This window comes from Hyperolius riggenbachi, chromosome 6, assembly GCF_040937935.1.
Source record: "Hyperolius riggenbachi isolate aHypRig1 chromosome 6, aHypRig1.pri, whole genome shotgun sequence".
NCBI lineage: Eukaryota > Metazoa > Chordata > Amphibia > Anura > Hyperoliidae > Hyperolius > Hyperolius riggenbachi.
Window position 1 is genome coordinate 70,440,965 of NC_090651.1, and position 26,615 is coordinate 70,467,579.

Here is a 26,615-nt window from a genome sequence, read left to right on the forward strand (position 1 = left end):
AAGCAGGAATAGGAGAACAGTTTGCTAAATATTACCACTAATCAAAACACATGTAGAGGTGATAATTACCAGCATAGTACCAATGAAGAGCTAATACAGCAGTTGAAGGAGGGCCCTTGATGGGCCCCTTTGGCTCAGATGCCCCGATACGGTCACTACCTCTGCATCCCCTATTGCTACGCCACTGGACTTATGGAGATGGAGTTCATTAGAGCCTCACAGGTTGACCCTGGAATCTTCTTTCACTCCTCTATGATGACATCACAAAGCTGTTAGAGGCTTTGCACTCCTCAACCTTCCATTTGATGATGCCCCACAGATGCTCAATAAGGTTTAGGTCTAGAGACCTCCTTGGCTGCTCCATCACCTTTACCCACAGTTTCTTTAACAAGGCAGTGGCTGTCCTGGAGGTGTGTTTGAGGTCTTATAATATTAAGGGAAAACAGATAAATCTCTATGCAAAGGACAAGGTTGAAAGCCAATATTAGATGGGTATGAATTATGGGGCCTCATCAGGCAGCACTGCATTAAGTATATAGACCATATCCCCGTATTATCTGTCTCACAGGTGGGAGAGTATTGTCTCTTAAGAAACCCTGGGTGTCCAGCTACCACGTAGCCCATTTCTCATCCTTCTCCAGAGGTACGGCGGTGTTGATTGCGGGGGTGGCTGGATGGTGGTGTTAAGGGCTCTGCCTCTGACGTAGGAGACCTGGGTTAAAATATCGGCTCTTCCTATTCAGTAAGCCAGCACAGATTCAGTAAGGAGTTTTTTGGGCAAGACTCCCTAACACTGCTACTGCCTACTGAGTGCACTCTAGTGGCTGCCTCGCAAGCGCTTTGAGTCTGTTAGGAGAAAAGCGCTATACAAAAAAAGGAATTATTATTATTCCCGGGTACGGTGCAGAGTGTTCAGGTGGATGCGAATGGCCGTTTCACAATTGTGACCATTAACATTGAGGGTAGGACACTTACGATTGTTTAACTGTATGTCCCTTCTCCCTTCAATGTTTCAGTACTGGACGCCCTCGCTATCAAACTTGACAGCTACCTGGACAACCCTGTCCTTATCACAGGGGACTTGAACGCGGTCGTTGATCCAATAAAAGACAAGCTAAGTAAAAGTACTCGGTCATTTCCCCATTTAATAGAATGGCTGACCAGATTTGAACTTAAGCTACATACACACGGGGAACAATTGTCCCCCGTTGCATGCGCGCAAGCGACCAGGAAGCGACAGCTGTCCACACATCTCGCCAGAAAGGCGTGGCGGAAGCTGTTTGTGAGTGGAATCCAGTCCCAAATGAGTCAGCACCGTCTCTGTATAAAATAGCTCTTTATTCCATACTAGCCGACCCGCGGCGTAGCATACGCCGCATAGGAGGGTAGAGGGCAGGAAGGAGGTATTGGGCCTAGAGGCGGGGAGGGGGGTTGGACCCCCCCTCAACTGGGTCCCCCATGTGTGCTCTACCTCCAGCTTAAGCACAGTAGCAGCCGCCACTATTAGTAAGAGGCAGCGGGCGGGGATAACCTCTTCCATGTTCCATCATGCATTCCACTGTCATCACTTCCTGCAATCCCGCACACTGTATTGGTGTAATTTGCCTTTTTAAAACAGAAGGAAATCTGCAATAATTCAGCTATAAGTGAACATTTGTGGTTACCCACAATGCACTGCTACTAAATATGCAAATAATTCCTTTTCACCCTTAGCAAGCCTATAGCTTTAAATTTTACACAGCCATATCAAACCCACATATGACAGCCTGTTTCAGACTTTTGGTCCTCATCAGTACATAGCAGGGATTGATCAGGCTGTATGAGATAGGGCTTGGACCAGTACAACAGAGTAACCAAGCAGCTCAGGGTGACCCAAACCGCTCGGAATGTTTAGGGGGATAAAAGGGACCAAAAAGACCTCCTACTAAAAAAAATCAAAGTTTGGTGTAATTTTCCTTCTTAACCTTCCAGGAGGTTTTCTCAGGCCCTGCTGGGCCGATTTGCTTAACTTTTTTTTTTTTTGCTGAACGCAGCTAGCACTTTGCTAGCTGCGTCAGCACACCGATCGCCGCCGGCCCGCACTCGATCGCCGCTATCCGCTCCGCCGCCCCCCCCAGACCCCGTGCGCTGCCTGGCCAATCAGTGCCAGGCAGCGCTAAGGGGTGGATCGGGACTCCCAATGACGTCGCGACGTCGGTGACGTCATCCCGCCCCTTCGCTATGGCGACGGGGGAAGCCCTCCAGGAAATCCCGTTCTTTGAACAGAATTTCCTGATCGGAGATCGCCGAAGGCGATTGAAGCGGGCGGGGGGGATGCCGCTGAGCAGCAGCTATCATGTAGCGAGCCGAACATGATTTAAAAAAAACAAAAAAAACCTGCTGCGCTGCCTCCTGGCTGAAAACATTAGACCGACAGGAGGGTTAAAACAGAAGAAAATCTGCAATAATTCAGCTATAAGTGAACATTTGTGATTACCCACAATGCACCACTACCAAATATGCAAATTATTCCAAGTCAAGCAAGCCTATAGCTTTAAGTTTTACACAGTTATATCAGACCCACATGTGACAACCTATTTCAGACATTTGGTCCTCATCAGTACATAGCAGGGATTGATAAGGCTGTATGAGATAGGGCTTGGACCAGTACAACAGAGTAACCAAGCAGCTCAGGGTGACCCAAACTACTAAGAATGTATAGGAGGATAAAAGAGACCAAAAAGCCCTACTACTAAAAAAAGCAAAGCTTGGTGTAATTTTCCTTCTGAAAACAGAAGCAAATCTTCAATAATTCAGCTATAAGTGAAGATTTGTGGTTACCCACAATGCACTGCTACTGAATATGCAAATTATCCCTCTTTGCCCTTGGTTTGATATGACACTACTTCTTCTTGCTTGGACCAGCCCCTTCTTCTTGCTTGGACCGGCCCTGGGGGCAGGGCGCTACTTCTTCTTCTTGCTTGAAGGTTGAGGCACTTACTCTTTTATATATATAGATCAAAGATTAAAAGGAAACAGCATGGTGTATGGCAAGACAGCGACAGCTCCGCTGTTTCGGGTCATCTACCCTTTTTCAAGCTGTAAAAGCATAACATCCACACTGCACATCAACATATCAGCTGTTTAAATAGTAAACCTAATGAACCAGGTGATCAGCAGCCGACCAACCAGAGCCATGCGGCCCCCAGCTACAAGGCAACTAGGCAACCCGACGCTTACAGCGTCAGATACATACATGTATAGCACGTCAACCTTTTTGGATTGTTTCCCCCATTGGTGCATGCCATACACAGAATTGCTGTTTGTGAGTGGAGCATCCCCCGGCCGGATGCTCCATTCACTCGCGTAGGTCTCCTGTCGCTCGCCTGCATACACACACTGGACTAGCGACAGTTCCGGCGACAGCTGTAGCCGGCGATTGAACATGTCAAACGCCTGGCGACAGCTCCAACGGGCGACTGTTCGGGGCGCGTGCGCGTCATACACACGGGCGACCTGTCGCCGCAACACGCGCGTGCCACGTGGTTGCGGCGGTTGCGGCGTGTGTATGAGCCTTTACAGACGTTTGGTGATGCCGCTTACCTGACAGTAGAGAATACTTAAATTTAAATCAATGTCACGCATAGATATGTGCTTCGGGACTCATGACTTACTCCCTATGATTGAGAAAATTAAATACCTACCCCATGGTATATCCGACCATTCCCCCATGTTATGCGAAATTTGTTGCCTCAAACAACAAAACGGTTGCTGGAGAATGGGTTCGTGGAGGCTGGAGAATCAAACAGTTCTAAACCCTTGTGTGGAGGCTATGGATCATTTTTGGATAGAAAATATAGGCTCCACAGATTTTGGGCTATGTTGGGATGCAGGTAAAGCCGTATTACGTGGGGCATTCAGGGCCTCATTATCAATCATTAGACAGAATAATCAAGCCTCACATAATATTACGGAATCTAAACTTTTGAAGGCTAAACAGCATCTGCTGATGAATCGTATAACGAATGGGCTAAAGCACGCAGAACACATGAACTGGTACTTTTGAGGAAAACGAGGCGCAAGGACATCATTTTCAACCAAAAAACGAACGGCACAGTTTCTCCAAGCACCCCCTTATGGGCCAATCCTCGCTTGCCAGAACTTTTTGAATTTGAAAATGTTCAGTTTTGGCTTAACCACTGCTATACCATGAAATGTTGTGCTGATCTGTGCTGCGTGGGCTCTCCAGCCCACAGCACAGATCAGGTTGCAGCCAGGCCGATCAGACTTCCCCCCTTTTTTCCCCACTAGGGGGATGTTCATGCTGGGGGGGGTCTTTTCGCCGCCGGCTGCTTGCGCTTGCGGGGGGGGCTCTTCAAAGCCCCCCTCCGCAGCGCTTCCTGGCCTCCTTCCCCTTCCCTCCCTCTCCCTCCCCCTGTGAGCGGCGCAGGACGGATTTCCGTCCTGCGCCTGATGGGATAGGCTTTAGCCTATCAGATGCCGGCGATCCCCGGCCAATCAGAGGCCAGGGATCACCGATCTCCTTTCTCCGCAGCAGCGCCGTATACATGTAAACACCGGGGAAGATCTTCCCCGTGTGTTTACATTTACCCTGCGAGCCGCCGATCGGCTCGCAGGGTGTTCACGGAGACACCCTCCGTGAACTGACATGGAACGGTTTCCATGGAATACACTTCAGGCTTCAGGGGCGTACATATACGCACCGAGAATCCGGAAGTGGTTAAAGTGAACCTAAAGGCAAAAAAAAAAAAATGAGATGAACTCACCTGGGGCTTCCCTCAGCCCCCTGCAGGCGATCGGTGCCCTCGCAGCTCCGGTCCGATGCTTCTGGACCCGCCGGCGACGACTTCCGGTTCGGCCGTCACCGGCCGACAGGCATGGGAACGCGAGTGATTGTTCGCGTTCCCAGCCTGTATATCGCCCCCTATGCTGCTATTGCGGCCTCCTGCTCGCAATAGCAGCATAGGGGGCGATATACAGGCTGGGAACGCGAACAATCACTCGCGTTCCCATGCCTGTCGGCCGGTGACGGCCAAACCGGAAGTGATCGCCGGCGGGTGCAGAGGCATCGGAGCGGAGCGGAGCTGCGAGGGCACCGATCGTCTGCAGGGGGCTGAGGGAAGCCCCAGGTGAGTTTATCTCTTTTTTTTTTTTTTTTACTTTAGGTTATCTTTAAATACGGATTTAAATATATTAATCATATTTTTGTGGCAGGGGACCTTAAGACTTTTGCACGTCTCAGAAGTGAATATGGGCTTCCACGTCATTCAGTCTTCCAATATTTTCAGCTTCGCGATGCGATAAGGGTCCAGCTTGGAACCTCTGGTGTTAGGGTCGAGACCCTCAGAACTTGAGCTTCTTATGCTGAACAAAGATACATCTAAGCAGATATCCAGATACTACTCCATTCTCTGCACAAAAAGTGGTTACCATAGATATGAAAGTACTAAACTCAAATGGCAATCAGATATATATTCTTTCACTGAAGCTGATTGGGGGGAATTTGAAATGCACTACATGTCATCTGTCATTAGTGCACAAGACAAACTAATTCAAATTAAATGGTTCCACCAGGCATACTATACACCGGTCAGGTTAGCTAGGATAGGCTCATATGTCAGTTCAAGGTGCTTTAAATGTGGACGCCTGGATGCTAACTTTATTCACTGTATTTGGGAATTCAGGGAAATTTGTAATTTTTGGACTGAAGTAGTTAACCTTTTAACAAAGGTCATGGGTCGCCCTGTTGAGTTCTCTTACAAAGCTATGCTACTTGGTATTATTGACAATCTTACTTGCAACAAATACAAGAAGTTGTTCCTGCGCATCGTGTTCTTTTATGCCAGAAAATGTATAATGCTTAAATGGAAACAAACTAAAATCCCTTCCATTGGCGATTTTAAAAACTTGGTTAACTTAAATTTGCCACTATACAATCTGACGTATCAGGTGAGGGGGCATCCTGGGAAATTTGATAAGGTGTGGGGTGCATGGGTAGAGAACTCAGAGACAGTAATACCGGACCTGGACATTAACCATTTCCCCTCCCCCGGGACGAGTAACTACGTCCTTGCAAACTGCCATAACTCTGTGCAGGGACGTAGGTACTACGTCCCTCCCGCCACGCCCCCCCCCCCCCCCCCCCCCCGCGCTCGGTACCGCCGCTCATTACTGCCGATCGCCCGCCGCTAGATCAATGAATGGGAAAACAAATCCCATTCATTGATCTAATTCCCCGTGTGAATGGCTGCAGCCGTCTATACAGACGGCTCGGCCATTCATTCATTCCGTATGCGTAGTGCTTCCGTTTCCGTACAAACAGTACGGAGCTGAAGTCACTACTGAGGACATCTTGTGGCCAAATTGTAATATTACATCCCCCTTTTTTTCAGTTTATTATCCCTAGTTACCTTTTTTATTATTATTATTAACCCCTGACCTTCCACACTCCCCTAAAGTTACCTTTTTTTTTTAATAAATTTTTTTTTACAAAATTAAAAAAAAATACATAAATAGTTACCTTAGGGACTGAACTTTTTTAATATGTATACAAAAACTGTATACTACAATTACTTTATAAATTATGGGCCTGTAATTGGGGATAGACGCAAAACTTAAAAAATGCACCTTTATTTCCGAATGAAATATTGGCGCCATACATTGTACTAGGGAAAAAGTTTAAACGTTGCAATAAACGATACAAACGGGAAAATAAAATGTGTGGGTTTTAATTACGGTAGCATGTTTCATTTTGAAAATATAATGGCGGAAAACTGAGAAATGTTTTTTTTCAATTTTTTTCTTATTCTTCTTATTAAAACTGAGTTAGAAGAAAATAATTTTTAGCAAAAAGTACCCCCCAAAGAAAGCCTATACAGTGGCAAAAAAAACAAGATATAGATTGTTTCGCTGTAATAAGTAGTAATAAAGTTATAGGTGAATGAATGGAAGGAGCGCTGATGGGTGAAAACTGCTCTGGTTTTTTGAGCAGAAAAACCCTTTGAGGTGAAAAGGTGTTTCAGATATATATCTGTGAGTTCTAATAAATGGATAAGCTACGATAGGTATATGTCTCGGTGATTGGTTTATTTTCTTATACATCTATGGATCACATCGTACTGGAACATAGTATGTTGAAACATGTTAGCAATGTACAAAATATACTATGTCAATGTAGATTTGAGCCCTTTTACGTGGGGTTTTGAGGGGTGGGGTGGGGGGGTTGGGGTTATTTACTGTTTGTACTGTTTGTATGTATAAAACTCAATAAAAATTCTCTTAAAAACAAACAAACAAGTATATAGACCATTCTGTAGTGGAAACATCATGGGCTCAGGAACATTTCTGAATACCATTATCCGTGAATGCACTTCTTTGCTGCCTCAAAGGATTCAAGTAAAATTTTGGCTATGCAAAGAAGAAACCATATACACACATGTTCCAGAAACGCAACCACATTCTTTATACCTTATTTTTTCGGCAAAGTGCAAAATGTCCTGTGGTTATTGGCATCAAAATATGAAATTCTTTTTGGAAAATCCTGGACGTCATATCCTTTACGCTGATAGGATGAACCTTATTCTCTTTAGACCAGAGTTCAAAAGCTAGCTTCCATAATGGTGTAGGGGTGCATTAGTGTACATGGCATGGGTAGCTTCACATCAAGAAAGGTGTCTTAACGCTGATAAAAAAAAAATACAGGTTTTGGAGCAACACGTGCTGAGATGTCTTATTCCATTAAGGCAAAGCAAAACTGTATGCAGCACATATTACCTCAGCATGTCTCAGTAGTAAGAATCTGCTGTTACACTGGCCTGCCTGCAGTCCAGGCCTGACACCCATTGAAAACATTTGGCACAAGATGAAATGAATTGTACAACAAAAGAGGCTCTGAACTGATGAGCAGCTGAAAGCCTTCATTAGGCAAGAATTGGACATTTCACTGTTAAAATTAGAGCAATTGGTCTTTTCAGTTCCAAAACGATTAGAGAGTGTTGAGAGTAGATATTATGGAAGACAATGGTAAATATGCCTCTGTCCCAGCTTAAAACATGTTGCTGGTATCAAATTTATAATGAACATGTACAGTAATATGTTTTAGTTGGAACATTAAGCATGTTGTCTTTGTAGCTTTTCCAACTAAAAATATGATTTGCAAATAATTGCATTGTTTATATGTACATTTTACATAGCGTCCCACCTGTTCTAACAATGCAGTTGTAGTGTACTGGAAATAGATGGGAATTTTTAATGCTTTTTTAATACTTTTTCCTGATCACCCACATCCCCCCAAACACCTATTTTTTTCTGGAGTGCTGAAGGCACGTGGGTCCGGACTGGCGGCAGTGGACCAGAGGGTCTGTAATTCATAATACTAGAGCGAGTAGGTGACCTTGTTATTAGTGGCAGGCCAGTGCCGGCTCGTACGCTGTAAGCTCTTTGCGCTGTAGCCCTTTGCACAAGCGCCTGCGTAATTTCATCATTACCCAAGCGCCTGTGTAATGTCGTTATTATGCTGCACTGCCTGTTATCAAAGCGTTCGACACTTTGATCCACATAGCGAGACGCTGAGGCCGGATCAGATCTGTCAGTGCTGCCTCTAAGATCGGCCAAAATACAGTGTTGTGGATTTTATCGGGAAGAGTGCCAACTAGTGATACCCACATTTTCCTGTAATGGACTATGTCCGACATTGGTGCTATAGGGGAAAATGCCTATGTCGGTCATAGTCCAACAAAGCATTAAAAAGGGTTAAATGACATTGTAAGTCTGTGATGTCTCTAATCACAGGTTTTACTGGATTAGCCATATGCTTGTTCCAGGGTTTTGATTCACTACTTATGCCAGAAGCTCAACAGGGCTGCCAGGCAACTGGCATTGTTTACAAGGAAATAAATATGGCAGCCTCCATATCCCTCTCACTTCGGGTTCCCTATAAGGTCAGGGGAATATCTAGAGGGGTACAGGCATGGCTCATGCCATGGGCACCACAGCACCGTGGGCACCATGCCTGCCCCCTCATCCCTCATGCTGCACTGCTATACTGGGGGATGCATCACTACCTATACTAGGGGCTTCTTATATTGGGGGCACCTCTCACCACCTAAACTAGGAAGCTACTTATACTGGGGGACATCTCTCACTACCTATACAGGGGCAATTTCAGTATTTGCCATAAGAGCTATATTATCCAGATATTCCCCTGTATAAGGTCACTATGGTAACCATACAGCACTTACTGGTCTATTCTTGTTTTATAGAATCTCCTTCATTCATAGTTCCCCAGTCACAATTTACTACAATTTTCTTTGGCATGATCTTCTCAAACTGCCCCACAGGCAAAGCAGCAATAATAGTAATCTTTGCTATCATTCAGTGTCCTGTTAAGTGTCACAGAGGAATAGATTCCATCCTTTCAGACCTGCTTTATTGAGCACACCGTTAACTTAATTAAGTCTGTGGGGAACTGATGAACTGCATGGATGAGTTTCTGTATTTTCTGTTTGGTCCTTGGTATGATTGTAAAGGACAACTAGAACAACTGTAAAATACAATATGTTCACCATACATACAAAGTTGTACATCTACCCCCGACTACAATGAGTTGAAAATATCTTTTTTTTTTAATGTACTGTATATTCAGGCGTATAAGACTACTTTTTGACCCTTGAAAATCTGAAAAGTCAGGGGTCGTCTTATACGCTGGATGTCATTGATGCCGGGTGATACGCCCTATCCTGTTACCGGCTCTCAGATCTTGCTGCTGAGAACTGTAGTGAAGCTGCACAGGTGCACTTGTGCAAGATCTGAGAGGTGGAGAAGGGGGTAAATAGGATACAAGCGTGGGCCAGACAGGTGAAAGAAGTGTGTTTTATGGGCACAGCGCGATCTATTCTTCCATACTGCTCTGATAAACAGGCAGACAGAGCTGACCAATCCGCTTAAGGAGAAGGAGAGCTCACCAATCCAACCAGTCAGTCCCCTGTATAGTGTTATATACTGGATACCACATACAGTACAGCACCAGTATCTGTTCATACATAGCACCAGTATATGATGTTTTTTAAATTTTTATTTGGTGTGCGTTGGAAGAGGGGTAGTCTTATATGGCGAGTACATAAAAAAACTCTACATTTCAACTGGAAAAGTTGGGGGCTCGTCTTATACGCCCAGTCGTCTTATATGCCGGAATATACGGGTAGCTGTTACTTACAGTAGGTCATTTAAGCTGCCAGCTTTAAACATCTTAATGACAGGTTTTGAACTAGTCCATCTGCTTATGGGGATTCTCAAGGTTTTTTTTTTAATTATTTTCAAAGCATTCGCGGAACGGCAGTATGAAGGTTTGTAGTGCTAAATGAGACAAAATGATATCATGTGTGAAACATGTGCACGCTAGAAGTAGTTCATGTGGTAGTAGTAGTTTATCGCTCCACCTCAGCGGCTCCCCATCCTATGGATCTGAGTGAACTTAATTGCCTAATCTCCATGCTCCCATCCAGTGACTGACTAACCATTACCTTGTACTCATACTGTGCTGCGTGATCTGGTTTTCTTTTATTCCTGTATTGTCTTATTTCTGTATGTCACCCCTAAATATTGTCTGTAACCTTAACTAATGTCGAGCGCTGCGTAATATGTTGGTGCTTTATAAATACAAGAAATAAATGTGGTTCAGACCAAGGAATATTGGAAACTTGAATGAGTAACTGTACTAGTCAGTATCCTCCCTTCTGATAAGATAAGTTTCTGGAAATAGGAATAATCAATATGGCATGACATGATATGATCATCTAGATGTCCTGCACAATGTCTTATGATGTGCAAAACAAGGTTGTAAAGTAATTATTGTCAACTTGATTTACCCAATGCCAATAAGTATTAACTTTCTGGTACATGACATAGCAGATGATTGCACTTAACACCTGATGTAGTTGTATTGTGTAACCACCCGAACCCTGTATAGCCTGTATTGTATACCCCCATTTCGTCTTCAATCAATGTCTGACCATCATTCTGCTATAAATACAGCCTCATAAAACTCCCTTGCTGGGTGTGCCAGTCATGTCCTACCTATGTGTCTTGCTGTAATATCTACTATGAGGTTCTTTGCAAAGAGCATCAAGATTATAACAGAGCCATTAACCTTCTGACTGCCATGGAAGACATTACCTGTTCATCGCTTTACTTTACCAGTGTCGAGATCCATCTTGTTTTATGCCGGGAAGACTGTTTAATTAAACAAGCTGGAAACTTATTTTAAACATTCCTTGTATCCTCTGATCCCTGTTTAGTGGCAATAAGACTGACTCTGCAGCCACTCAGTCATCTCTGTTGGCTGCTGTAAATGCCTCCACCCCCATGTGCTAATCACTGTGCTGTTGCCTGCCTGTTCCCTGATCTGTCCTTCATGGAGAGTGAAGAACACTACAGTGATGTGGGGATGGCTGTAGCTGGAGGCGGTGAGTGAGCAAGAAACATCGTGTTCACTCATCTCTATGGTTGCTTCCCATTTAGCATTTGCCACAAATCCTTGGCTTACACTATTGTTTTTCCCGCATCGGAGCACAACCGGCTTGTCTTCTCAGCTATGTAGAATAGAACTGTCTGTGCAGCAAATAACCAAGTTGCTTGTCTATGCATTCATAGTTTCTAAGCAGTCACCCAAAACAACTGGGAACAATAGTTTGGGGCACAATCATCCCAGGCTGTGTATGTAGCTTAAAGAAAACCCAAGCTGGTTATAGAAATAAAAAAAAAGGCATATTATCTGATCTGGGAAGGGGGCTGGATCAGGTAGTGTCCGTTATCCCCTCTCCCCACTGCTCCTACCTTCCGTTTTCTTCTAGTTTTGCTTTTGTGATCCTTGGAATCATGATGCTGCAAATGCAGCATCCTCCAAGAGGCACAGAGAGGTGATTGACGTGCAAGGGGCTTGGGAGAAGTAGGGAATAGGCACACAGAGCCAATGAAAAAAGCATCCATCTGAAAATGGCGCCTGTGAATAATGGCGCACAGTGTTGCCGCTAATCCGTTTGCCGCTTATTGCTATTTAACGTTAAAGCCTTATTGTTATTTAGCGTTAAAGCCTTATTGTTATTTAGCGTTAACACACAGAACCCTCTCTGTACCTATCCCTAACCCCTAAACCCCCCGGTGGTGCCTAACCTTAACCACCCCCCTGGTGGTGCCTAACTCTAAGACCCACCCCCAGTGGTGCCTAACCCTAACCACCCCCCTGGTGGTGCCTAACCCTAACCACCCCCCTGGTGGTGCCTAACCCTAACCTTGACAGTGTTACATTAAATCCATTCACCGTTTTGCAGTTAAATAACGTCTGCTGTTTAGCAAATGAATGGCACTATTGATAAATAACGTTAGTGTGTGCCACTATTGATAAATAACGTTAGTGTGTGCCACTATTGATAAATAAAGTTAGTGTGTGCCACTATTGATAAATAACGTTAGTGTGTGCCGTTTTTCCTCTGTTTTCCCTGTGCGCCATTATTATGCAGTACTAACGATAAATAGCGATAAGCGTATCTTAATGCGGCGCCATTTCTATGCATAGGCGCTGTGCGCCATTATTCACTGATCCCATGAAAAAAGGCTCTTAGAGGCAGGGAAGGGGCGTTATGCCGGTGGCCAGGGGTCTAGCGAGGTACACTGGGGGAGGCGGGGGCCTGTCAGCAGATTAAGGAGACACATATTACAAACCGCATCGGGTACACTTTATGTCTCAATCTTGCCTTATTTGAATTTTGGTTGCTCTGGTACAATAGAATCCCTTTATAGTAAACCCCAAGGAACCAGGAAAAGTAATTTAAAGATTACTATATCCGAATTGGTCTTATATTGTATACAGGTAGTCCCTGACTTACAAATGCCCTGCCAATATGAACGGTGGATTCTGTGTTTCCATGGGAACAAGTCAAAACATTTTTTTTCAAATTGGACTTGTAGTTTTTGAGAAAATTTACTTTAAAAAATTCAAAGAAAAAATGGCTTTTAAACTTGTATAAGCAGGTACAGAGGGCAGAGGTGACACAGAGGGGGACACTGGAGGCACAAGGGGGAGGGCACAGAAGAGGTACAGGGGATAGAGATGGCACAGTGTTCCGACTTAAGAACAGATTCAGATTACGAACTAACCTACAGTCCCTATCTCGTTCGTTAACCGGGGACTACCTGTATTTATACAGATGCATTTTGCTAGAACCTGAGGACTGGGTTTACTATGTCTAGAGGTTTACTATATCAGCGTTTACTTCACCTGTACTTGTGTTTTACTCAGTATGCACTTTCCAGAATTGCTAAAGCAGTTGGTTAACATCATATATGTTCAAACCATATTGCTGCAACCATTTAGCCAGTGCAAACAGTTGAGACTTTTGTGTGGGTTGGGACAAGAGGAGTATGGTGCTAGGTAAGAGCCCTCAGTTGATGCTGTGTGTCACTGCTGTCACCAGAACAGCATCCCTGCCCTACCTCTGGCCCCCTGTAATTTGCCACGGGAGGCAATGTCCTACACATCTCAGCAGTGTTCCTGTAATCTTCATACAATTACTCACTATTGTAGACAGAGGGTCTCCGATAATATGCATGATGAAAAAAAAGTTTTCTATCTTCTATTTTCTCTCACACAGTTTTGGTTTGTGCAGAAGTGATTTGCCTGCTAAGATGCTATTTGTGTTTGGTGCAGGTCATGTAGGAGTGCGACAATGCTATGAAGATGGGAGTTCTGGTGTTCATGAGGAACTTGCTGCTGGCTCTCTGCCTCTTCTTAGTGTTAGGCTTTCTCTACTACTCTGCCTGGAAGCTCCACCTCCTGCGCTGGGAAGATTCACGTAAGTCCTTTCTCTTGTTAACCCACTCTTGCTCCACCTTCACCGGTCACTAAGCTTCTGCCACAACTTTGTCCACAACTTTCCCTTTATCGCTGAGTCAAGGGCTAGTACACACGGGTATATCCATGCTAGCCTTTCAGACTATCATTCTTTTCATTTAGGTGCCAGATCAGTAATCAAACGAATGGGAATGTAAAATCAGTTGTACATGTGTAAAATGGCCCTCCCGCCAATCTTTTGTTCATGCAGATTCTGGTTCCGGTCGCCTTACATGGAGCAATTGCTTGTACATGCACACAGTGCATTGTGCATGATAGAGCAAGATTGCTGGCATGTCTGATAACTCAACAGCCAAAAAACCCAACCATTTACCAGTTGTTTCCAATGTCTGCAGAAGAATTTGCTTCCAATTCTCAGACAATCTGATCTTTTGATCATATTGTTTGTTGAACAGGAAATTAATATTGGTTTGGGTGTACTAGGCATAAGGTTTCCTAAATATGTTACTTGACACTATTTCTTCATGGCTGCAGTAACACCCAAATGATGGAAATTCATTTAGGCCTGGTGCACATCACTACATTATGTTTTACATAATGACCATGTGACGCCGTTTAACTGTGTCACAATCCTTCACGTTGAAGCACAGCCGTTATATGCTAAGTTGTAAGTGACAAGTCTTTAGCTTTTCCATTGAATGTCTGATGGTAGCCACCATTGTCTGACTTAAAGTGGACCTGAACTCTTACACAGACCAGAAGGAGAACATAGAGAAATGCACTGTGTATGTATTTAGAGAGTTTAGCCTCCTCTGTTTAATTCCCCCTCATTTGTGTCTAATCATCACAAGTTGTAATCTGATCTCTCCACTGTGTCACATGACTGCCACGGCAGATAAGTTCATTTGAAAGCACTTGCTGCTAAAAATATTTCTGCTTCCATGAATCAGGAAGTAGAAACTGTGCTGATTTATTTTAGGATTTCTATCAGCTGTGTCAAAGAAATGTTTTTGGTTTAAAGGTTATTATGCTGTTTTGTATCTTTTAGAGCAAAGAGGAAGTTCTGAGTTCAGGTCCGCTTTAAAACCTGCATGAATCTGATATCGAGCATGTACCGTATTTTATAGCCCTTTAACATAATAGCAAGTTCTATTTTACACTGAACATAGCAATGCGATTCCATTTCTGAGTTGCGATTATGATTTTTACTGGATGCTAGCAACACAATGATAAAACACAGGAAAAGCAGCAGCATGCAGGACTTTTTAATATCGCATTGGAATTGCATATAAAAGAGCCTTCAGCTAGCTTTTATAATACAGAGTGGGTAGAGTGATGTTAGGATGAGTGCAGATTCTATAACTGAGGTTCCTGAAGGCCTACTAGAAGTGTTTCTGGTGCACATTCTCATTTAAAATATATATTTAGTACTTACTGGAGGTAAGAATCCAGCTGTAAGTGACTCCTACTACATGGTACTCTCTGTGGTGGTACTGATTGAACACAGTTGCTGCTGGTTTTGTACAGGTACACATTAGGGATACTGATGATCACTTAAAGGGGTTCTGTTTACCTTTTTAAAAACAAAAACTGCGACTTACCTGGGGCTTCTATCGGCCCCCTGCAGCCGGAATGTCCCGTGCCATCCTCCTCCGATGCTCCGTTCCCCGCCGTCGGCATCGGTGTAATTGTTTTAGTTTTTGTTTTTAAAAAGATAAACAGAACCCCTTTAAGGGTGAAGGTCCAATCATAAGCACCCTTTACTGATTTGTACCTGCTGCTGATGTTCGCATTACACAGGCCAACATGTCTATAACAGCTTCTAGATATGGAGATTGTCAGAATTACACTCTTATATCTCTCTCCAGCCCCCCCCCCCCCCTCTTGTATGTATGTGTCTATATAAATGTATATCCAGACCAGAGTCCATAGTGCCTAGATTGTAAAGCATACTGAGCTATGTTTTGGGAGGTTAAAAAACACTACACTGTTTGCTTACTTGGGGGAACCCTGGGTATTTGATTTACCACATTCAAAACAGTAATCGCATAGATCAGCAGGGCTGCAAGGCAACTGGTTTTGCGTAAAAGGAAAAAAATATGGCAGCCTCTATATCCCTCTAATTTCAGTTGACCTTTAAAGGACATCTGAGGTGAGAAAAACAATTGTATTCATCCTTCATCTCCTAAAAATGACTTATTTTTTTTTTAGATATACCACAGTTTTATTTTATATTTAAATCTAGTTTTTAAGTTTTTTTTTTTTTTTTTTCCAGTTTTTACTGTTTCATTGTCTGTGCTCAATGACACCTTCATTGAAGTATGCCAGAACTCAAAATCTATGAATTATTGACCTTTTTATCTCTTTCCTGCTCTCAGAAGCCATTTAGTGTTTTATGGCTGTAATTACTAATCAGTGAGAGTTATGCTATAGTCGGACCCAGTCCGACCCGGTCTCGACTCGGACAGAAACTGTAATTTGCATACCTGATTTTTAATTCTTTCAGGCTGAGAAAGAAAAAAAGGAACACAGCCTAGTTATTTGTGTGCTTGGCGCTGTACATACACATGTCTATCTCATCATTTCACATGTCACCTCGGTTGTCCTTTAAAGAGAACCCGAGGTGTGTTTAAAGAATGTTATCTGCATACAGGGGCTGGGTCTGCATATACAGCCCAGCCTCTGTTGCTATCCCAAACCCCACTAAGGTCCCCCTGCACTCTGCAATCCCTCATAAATCACAGCCGTGCTGTGAGGCTGTGTTTACATCTGTAGTGTCAGTCTCAGCTGCTTCCCCGCCTCCTGCATAGCTCCGGTCCCTGCCCCCGTCCCTTCCCTCCAATCAGCAGGGAGGGAAGGGATGCAGGCGGGGACTGGAGTTCTGCAGGAGGCGGGGAGAGCAGCAGACTGACACTATAGAGATAAACACAGCCAGCTCTGACAAGCTGTTTGTCAGCAGCGTGGCTGTGATTTATGAGGGATTGCAGAGTGCAGGGGGACCTTAGGGGGGTTTGGGATAGCAACAGAGGCTGGGCTGTATAGGCAGATCCAGCCTCTGTATGCAGATAATATTCTTCAAACCCACCTCGGGTTCTCTTTAACCTGTAGCCGACCGCGTCACGCCGATGGCCGCGGCAGACCCAGGACCGCCTTATGGCGTAAAGTCCTGGAGCTCTGTTTTGCAGGAGATCACGCGCAGGCTGTGCGTGCATCTTCTGCTCGGGGGGGGGGGGGCTTCGAAACTCCGCCCTGCCTTCAGTCTCCGAGCGGCGACTGTTAGACGGCAAAATCACTGTCTAAGTCAGGCTTTCTCAACCAGGGTTCCTTGAGTACTCTGCAGGGGTTCCTTGGCATTTTCCCCCATCGATGGTAAGTATAACAGAGCACATTATAATAGGTGGTACTGTAACAAGAAGCACTAAATTAGGGGCTTAGGAGGCAGTATAATGAGTGGCAGTGTAATGGGGGTAGTGAAATAAGCAGCCACACATACTTTTAAAGACCACGCCTCCTACAAAATAAATACAGGGGTTCCTCGAGATCAAAAAATGGTTGGCAGGGGCTCCTTGAGGTCCAAAAGTTATTTGCAGGTCTCCTCCAGGGTAGAAAGGTTGAGAAAGGCTGGTCTAAGTACTGGTACAGCGCTGCAATCAGCGCAGCACATAAACATAAATAAGGAAATAAACAGACATCTGGGGGGGCGATCAGACCCCACCAACAGAGAGCTCTGTTGGTGGGGAGAAAAGGGGTTAATCACGTGTGTGCTGTGTCGTGTGGCTCTGCAGCTTGGCCTTAAAGCTGCAGTGGCCAATTTAATTAAAAATGCCCTGGTCTTTAGGGGGGTTTAACACTGCGGTCTTCAAGAGGTTAAGGACTTGATTCCTCAGTTGAGGCCCGATGCTGGAGAGATGTAATGCCAGCCTCTAGTCTAGTCATATATTCGATGCTACAAGTAGAAGGAGAGCGCTTTGCACCAGGGCGAATGCTTCCAAAGTTTATTGGTTACACAGGATCACATGCAAGGAGACATGCAAAGGGAGTACAGGGTACACCCCTTACTGTACACGTTGTACTCCCTTTGCATGTCTCCCTGTATGTGATCCTGCACAACCAATAAACTTTGGAAGCATTCGCCCTGGTGCACAGCGCTCTCCTTCTACTTGTAGCATCGGATTTCTGCTGGCTGGAGCACATTACGTTTTCCTAGGTCCAGGTCACAGCGCCTGCAGCCAGCTTTGGGTGCAAGCCTATCTGCATACTTCTAGTAAGGGACTAGTGACTTATTCTGTTGCTATGGAGGGAGTGGAGGGCCAATGGTGTGGTGCATGATTGGGCAGCATGGGGCAGGTAGAGTGAATAGGAGAACAGTGCTCTCTGCTAAGTTGTTTTGCCAGGCTGATCTCTTGCCAATGCATGGAGGGGGGTCGGAAGCCTCTGCACACGCTGGATTCTTGGCAGAGGTGGCACCAACCTGCTGTCTCAGCTGAGAACTGTCTAGCATTGTGCCCTGGGACACTTGCATTTGTGCTACAGTCACGTTTTTTTTAAGCTGGTGCTGCATACCCTTTTCTTCTCAGGGTAGGAACACACTAGGCAGAATCGCATATGCGTTTTCCATAGCACATAGTGGACAATGCATATGCGATTCTGCCTAGTGTGTTCCTACCCATAAAAGCATGCGCATTGCAGTTTCATTAATGAGCAGTAAAAACACAAATACATAACAGTACTGTAAAAATGTACCTGCGTTTTTACAAGAATGACTGTAGACATGTCCATGTTTGATGGTGTCAACAGGGCCTTAGTGGGATTCTTTCCCTTCTTTTTGGGTTACCCATTTCATGCATTTTTAGCCTTTTGCACAGTATAGGAGCAGTGCCTCCTCTTTTCTCTTTGTTTTAGGAATATACATGTGTAAGATTACCGTCAGCTTTGCTTCACATCAGCAGTTGTTCTATAAGCCTGAACAAAGCTGCTGATCCTGCTTTCAATGCGCCACCCGCCAATCATAAGGGACACATATGAAAATGGGAACCGTTCATGTACAGAGAAATGCACAAACATGTATGCATTTATTTTTTGCTCGGCCCATGGAAAAGAGAGTGCACTGTGCATTCACTTCATCAAGTAACTTGGTGTCGGAGAAAATGACATTGTATAGAGCTGAACCTGGTTATTATTCCGGAGAGCAGAAATGATTGAATTGTCATTAAACTTACCACAGAAGGCGGTAAAGCCAGAGCTAGGCATCAATAAAATGTCATTTCCCCGGTCTCGGATTGTTACCTCTCGATGCTGGATTGCGCTCTGATTTACAACTAGCAGTGAATTCCATGCAGATAGGCGCTTATTCCCGTGAAAAATAGACTTGTTACATTATCGCTCTTTAATGTATCACCGGTTATGACTGTATCACTTCATCTTCCACATATATAAACTGCCCTTTATGAAGCCTTCACAGTGGACGGACATACTGCCATCTAGTGGCAGAATCTAAGAGCAGCCATTCATGATGAGTTCTTCGGCAAGGGGATTGTTCCCTAGAGGCTCACCCTTTGCTTATTTATTTTTAGAGGCAATTTTTTTTATACTCCTCCGCTCTCCATCAGCCCAATTCAGATGGTGGCCATCACAATTTTTTCTGCATAATTATATTTTTTTACTATAAATTTTTATACTTAATAACAATAATATTTCTATAGCGCTTTTCTCCCTGGGCACTCAAAGCGCTAACAAAGTATACAAAATATGCAGTGTACAATCTACAACATTTCAATCAGAAGAGCATCAGGAAACATTGGAAGCATATTCTGTACACTTAGGGCCCTTTCACACTGGGGCGGTGCGGTATTTTTACCACACCCCACTGCCTTGCAATGAAAGTCTATGGCGTCTTTCATGATTCCGCGGTACGGCATTACAGAAGTGACGTTTTCGCCGCAGCCCCAACGCATGTCCAAAACTACGGTACTGTGCATCTATTGAGGCGAGCTGCATCGGCCCGGATGTCATGTTAGTCTATGGCGACACGTAGATTTTTAAAAACATAACGTCGTTGCGCGCATGCGTGGAAGCGTATTCTAACAATACGCTTCCGTGCACTTCCGCATACCCCAAAGCAGGAAGTGACCGCAAGCGCTCACTTCGTGTATAGAAGAAAATAACAGGAAAACATAATGAAAAGAAGAATCTTTGTCTGAAACAGGTTACTTCAGTCAACATTACTACAACTACGAGATAAAGTTGACCCAGGGAAAGAGACCCTTCCCTTCCCCTTAATATAGCCTGCTGCCCACCTGCCCTTGATCCTGTGGTGCCCTAGGCCATGGCTTATGAGGACTTGGCTTTAATCTGGCCCTGTATACACATCTCCCTGCTAGTTACATTACAGCAATATTACAGCACATCTAGCTACATGTTACCTCTTCAGATCAGCCTCTTCCTCCTTAATGTCTCCTGCATGCTGTGACACAGTGAAGTATATTTGTGAGCTGTGTGAGGAATGAAGGATGATTTTTAAGCAGGGAGAAAGGGAGAGAGGACTGGATGAATAAATAAAGTGCCCCTAGCACTAGTGATAGTGCCTCCTCTCCGACTCAGATGCTGTAAATATCGGCGGCTGCTAAGTGTTCCATACACATAGCAAAGAGCAGGGGAGAAAAAGGACATACTTTTCTTGCGCCATTCTGTATAGATATTTTCTCCAAAAATATTCCTATATTGTATATCTTGGCCGTGGGGGAAGTTTATATAGGCTACGAACCACATTAAGGAATTGGCCACCAACCTGAAACTTTTGTAAGGTCATATGTAAAAAAACACCTATCTGTCCTGTCGAACACCTTCTCTGCATCCACCGAAAGGACTGGATAATATTATTATGTATTTATTTAGAGCTGACGTCTAAAACAGCACTTTGGTGAGTATAACCATGTCTCTAAAGGTATCCATTTATCTAGCGATGATGGGCAGATTCGAACAAGAGACCGATTTCTCTCTAAGCGAATCTGATCAGAGAGAGATGTCAGCTGTCCATACACCACAGGCTGATTCCCAATTGATTTCAGCATGAAATCTCTTGGGAATCGGCCTGGTGGCTCTGTATCTGCTGCCTCTGTCACTGCCCCCTAGTCTAAATGGGCCGCCCATGTCTGCATTTATACTGTACCTGTCCGCTTTCACATCCATCTTTGGCTTTTTCCATTTGTGCCTGACACATTGGTGGTGTGTTGGCACCTGTGTGATGTCACTCACACGCCACGTGCTTTACACCAGCAATGTGTGAGGCGCAAATGGAGGAAGCGGAAGACGCATGGCCAGTGGCATTATCATCCAGATAAAGCACGCAGTTACCGCCGTGCACACGATCAAGTATGTTGGCCTGGATTTACTAGCATGAGTGATTGATACATGCGACCAATATCGGCCCGAAATTGGTCACATCGAGGATCAGGCATGCTTTAGGCAGCACCGATTATTATCCATTTCAATAATAATTATTGAATCAAATGGTCGATCAGCAGTCAATTCGCCTGATGTGTGGGCACCTTAACTGTTCTTCAGAGGAGCTCACAATCAAATCTCTACCACAGTTATAATCTAATGTCCTTATTTTAGACTATGGCCAATTTTCCTGGGAAACCAATTAACTTATCTGTTTTTAGGATGTGGGAGGAAAACGGAGACTAGAAAAACAAATTGAGCCAGAGTTCTATTCATACACCATTTTACATTTAATATTTTGAATTTAAATAGCTCTTTCATCTTCCACAGCACCTAAAAGAGTCCACAGTCATTTCAGTAACTTAAAAAGACCTCACAGCAGAAATAGCAAAGCAGTAGAGCGGACCGGATCGGCTATTTTTGCTGGAGCCTGACCGGAAAGCCGATAGTGTGCATGCATGCACCGCTGACAAATGGCAACAAGGGATCCAAAGGCTCTCCTGTCCTGAAGTAAGTACCCCCAAAGGAACTTTTTTTTCCCTTCAGGTACACTTTAAATAAAGTCTTTGATGAGAAAGGATACTTACCTCGGTAGTGGGGAACCTTCTACATGGTCCAAAGACGTCCCAGAAGCTCTTTTAGCCCTCCGTTGCTGCTCAGGGCCCTCTTCTTCTTGTGGCTCTGGCTGCATACGAGCTTCTCCGTTTAGAGGGACCCAACTCTAGAACCGTGGGGACTATCCCGGTTAGCTGTAAGTAATGCTCAGGATTAGGGATGATCGGAAAGAGCAAATTTCGTTGCGCCGGAAACCGCGGATTCCGTCAGCGTTAAATTCCGTCTCTATGAAAATTCCGCCGGATTTGTACGGAATTCCGGACTCCGCCGGAAAAATTAAAATAATCGCAAAAGTAACCTTTTTTTTATCCTATATGGTAGCCCATACACCCTATTAACTGTTCCCTTAGTCCTTTTCTTTCTCATCCCTCTTTTCCTCCTCCCTCCCTCCCAGAGGAATGAGGGTCTCGTCTTCCAGGGAATAGTAGTATTTCAAAAGCCACTTACATATCTTGGCTGGGAATTGAACCCAGGTCTGAGTGCGTGGTAGGTAGCTCACTTCACCACTATACCACCACCAACACTACATGCTGAAGCCAGCCTAGCATGTACCATTATGATATATCCAAGAGAAAAATTAGCTTGCTTAAGGATTTGTAGCATGTCAAAAGCCAACTCACATTGGCTGGGAATAGAACCCAGGCCTACCGCTCTGTAGGCTGCTATCCTAACCATTATACCACCAACACTACATGCTGAAACTTCTTGGAGCAGACTTGCTTCCTTCCCCCCAAAAGACACACATACATCCCCATAAAATCATTCAACAGCAACTGCATGCACAGTCTTTGTGGTACACAGTCTCTGTGGCACAATTGGTTAGCGCGTTTGGCTATTAACTGCAAGGTTGGTGGTTCAAGCCCACCCAGGCATGGCCTTGCCTTTTGTGTTCAACAGTTGTCCGAAGAGAACCCCAGATAGCCAGGTAGATTAATCTCTCTCTCTCTCTCTCTCTCTCTAGTAGGGATGGTCACCGTTTTCCGCGGAATTGTATTTTCCGCAATTTTAGGCGGAAATTGGTCATTCCGTTTCGTTTGGTCGGAATGGAATTGCTTTTTCAATCTGGCGGAATTCCGAAATTGCCTGTGAAATTCTGCCGGTATCCGTTGATGGTTTTTAAGCTGAAAATTCAGTTCAATGGCATCAAGTCCTAGAGAGAGAGAGAGAGATCATTTTTCTCTTGGGTATATCACAATGGTACATGCTAGGCTGGCTTCAGCATGTAGCATTGTAATGTGTTGTGTTGGTGGTATAATGGTTAGGATAGCAGCCTACCGAGCACTAGACCTGGGTTCAATTCCCAGCCAATGTGAGTTGGCTTTTGACATGCTACAAATCCTTAAGCAAGCTAATTTTTCTCTTGGATATATCATAATGGTACATGCTAGGCTGGCTTCAGCATGTAGCAGTGTAGTGTGTTGTGTTGGCGGTATAATGGTTAGGATAGCAGCCTACAGAGCGGTAGACCTGGGTTCTATTCTCAGCCAATGTGAGTTGGCTTTTGACATGCTACAAATCCTTAAGCAAGCTAATTTTTCTCTTGGATATATCATATGTACATGCTAGGCTGGCTTCAGCATGTAGTGTTGGTGGTGGTATAGTGGTGAAGTGAGCTACCTACCACGCACTCAGACCTGGGTTCAATTTCCAGCCAAGGTATGTAAGCTGGCCTTTGAAATACTACAATTCCCTGGAAGACCAGACCCTCTTCCCTCCGGGAGGAAGGGAGGAGACAGGTATCAGGCAGAAATCAGTTAGGTGAGGAAATAAATTTGAACTCTGTAAAATTCCACGGAATTTTACAATTTAGGGCGGAATTCCGTTTTGGAGCTATAGCAATTCCGTTCCGTCATATTGGAACCGGAATCACCAAGTTCCGTCCGGAATCGCAGAATTTATAATTCTGCGGAATCCAGCGACCATCCCTACTCAAGATACAGATAATAATTCAAAACAAGATACTCACAATTGCACACATAGGCATTCATTTATTCTCCTAATAGGGCGCTTACTGAAATCTTCTGTACTTTGTGGCTGTTAAATGTACACGAGCTATGAAATAAAGTCTGCATTTGAAACACAGTTGAAAATGGCGCATGGTGCGCCTGTTAATTTGGGAGCTGCCATAGCCCATAGTGTAATTATCAGCTATGGCTGCGCCAGGAGAGTAATTTGGGTGCTGGGTGCCCGTTTTCAGTGACCATATCAGAACTTTTACAGGCTCACAGCCCACTTTGCCGCTGGTCCCTCTCCCACATACACCGAGCCGTTGCAGCCTAGTTTTCTGCAGCTGCTGCTCTGCTCACCAGTTCACAGCCGCTCCGGATCTGCTCTGGCTTCCTCTCAGTCACTGCTCCAAAATGCCCAGAGGACATTATCCCAACTCGCCCATTTTACCTGGCACCCCCTTTGAATGTACGCTTTAGGCCCCTTTTACACTAGGCCGTTTTCATTGCGTTGTGTTACCCTCTGTGCACGCAGGGTAACGCGACAGTAACAAAAGTGAATGCGGCTTAGTACACTTTCTTCGTCGCGTCTCTGGATAGCATAATGGTTAAGGGCTCTGCCATGGACACAGGAGACCTGGGTTCAAATCTCGGCTCTTCCTGTTCAGTAAGCCAGCACCTATTGAGGAGGGCTTGGGCAAAACTCCCTAACATTGCTACTGCCTATAGATCGCCCCCTAGTTGCTGCGGCTCTGGTGCTTTGTTTCAGCCAGGAGAAAAGTGCAATATAAATGTTATTTGTCTTGTTGCATTGCACCGAAAATACCTGATTCGCCACCGAGCTGCCGCAAACTCAACAACGTGTCATTACCATCGGACTTCCATGGCGACGCAGTGGCGGCAGAAGTAATGTAACAGACATACAATAAGTCTATGAGCAACGTATACATTTTAAACACGCCGGCGACAGCAGTGGTGCGGCTCGCATGCGTGAAATGACGCAAATATGAAGGGGAACCTGGGAATGCAAGTGACAAACTACCATGGCTTGGGGGGCGTCGATATGCATATGACCCTTTCAGTGCACTCTGCCACAGGGTCATATGAATGACGATTTGTACAGTGCAATGCGATGGGGGAGGAACCTTGCACTGCAAACGCACTGGCTAAGTACCGGTATAAAACCGGCCTCAAAGACACTACAGACATTTAGTGAATCAACACCAGTATGTATGAACAGCAACCTTCACTACCTTTTCCTAGATGCTTACAGAAAACACATGCAAGTAAAACTTGGTATCCTGTGATCAATATTAACCACTTAAGGACCGCCCCCAGCCGATGGGCGGCGGCAAAGTCCGGGCCCAAACGACCGCAATACGCCCATTGGCGGGGGCGGCTGCAGCCGTTGCTATGCGGCGATCGCGTCATTCGTGACGCGATCAGCCGTCGGGGACTGGCTCCGCCCCCCGTTCGCTGTAACCCGCCGGCCGTTCGGAAGCGCCGGCAGGTTACTAGCACTCGGATCGCCGCATGTACTTTGTATAATAGGCTTTGTAATGTATACAAAGCCTATTATACTGGCTGCCTCCTGCCCTGGTGGTCCCAGTGTCCGAGGGACCACCAGGGCAGGCTGCAGCCACCCTAGTCTGCACCCAAGCACACTGATTCCCCCCCCCCCCCCTGCCCCCTGATCGCCCACAGCACCCCACAGCACCCCTCAGACCCCCCCCTGCCCACCCCCCAGACCACTGTTTGCACCCAGTCACCCCCCTAATCACCCATCAATCACTCCCTGTCACTATCTGTCAACACTATTTTTTTTTTAGTCCCTAATCTGCCCCCTACTCCCTCCTGATCACCCCCCACCCCTCAGATTCTCCCCAGACCCCCCCCCCCCCCCCCCCCGTGTACTGTATGCATCTATCCCCCCTGATCACCTGTCAATCACCCGTCAATCACCTCCTGTCACTGCCACCCATCAATCAGCCCCTAACCTGCCCCTTGCGGGAAATCTGATCACCCACAAACACCAATAGATCGCCCGCAGATCCGACATCAGATCACCTCCCAAGTGCAGTGTTTACATCTCTTCTCTCCTCTAAACACCCACTAATTACCCATCAATCACCTATCAATCACCCCCTATCACCACCTGTCACTGTTACCCATCAGATTAGACCTTAATCTGCCCCTTGCGGGCACCCACTCACTCGCCCACACGCTCAGATTGCCCTCAGACCCCCCCTTATCAATTCGCCAGTGCAATATTTACATCTGTTATTCCCTGTAATAACCCACTGATCACCTGTCAATCACCTATCAATCACCCATCAATCACCCCCTGTCACTGCCACCCATCAATCACCCCCTGTCACTGCCACCCATCAATCACCCCCTGTCACTGCCACCCATCAATCAGCCCCTAACCTGCACCTTGCGGGCAATCTGATCACCCATCCACACCAATAGATCGCCCGCAGATCCGACATCAGATCACCTCCCAAGTGCAGTGTTTACACCTCTTCTCTCCTCTAAACACCCACTAATTACCCATCAATCACCCCCTATCACCACCTGTCACTGTTACCCATCAGATTAGACCCTAATCTGTCCCTTGCGGGCACCCAATCACCCGCCCACACCTCAGAACGCCATCAGACCCCAGCCCTGATCACCTCGCTAGTGCATTGCTTGCATCTATTTCCCCCCTCTAATCACACCTTGAGACACCCATCAATCACCTCCTGTCACCCCCTAGCACA

General features: G+C 45.3%; 1 protein-coding gene across 7 annotated transcripts in view; it reads left to right on the forward strand.

The window, feature by feature from the left end:
- ST3GAL3 (ST3 beta-galactoside alpha-2,3-sialyltransferase 3) overlaps positions 1-26,615 on the forward strand; it is a 516,482-nt gene that overhangs the window by 114,531 nt on the left and 375,336 nt on the right. For all 7 annotated transcript variants that reach the window (XM_068239478.1, XM_068239477.1, XM_068239482.1 and 4 more), the window contains exon 2: positions 13,703-13,847. In XM_068239478.1, coding sequence (XP_068095579.1) covers positions 13,727-13,847 — 121 coding nt within the window. In that variant the 5' untranslated portion in view covers positions 13,703-13,726. The remainder of the gene's footprint in view (positions 1-13,702; positions 13,848-26,615) is intronic.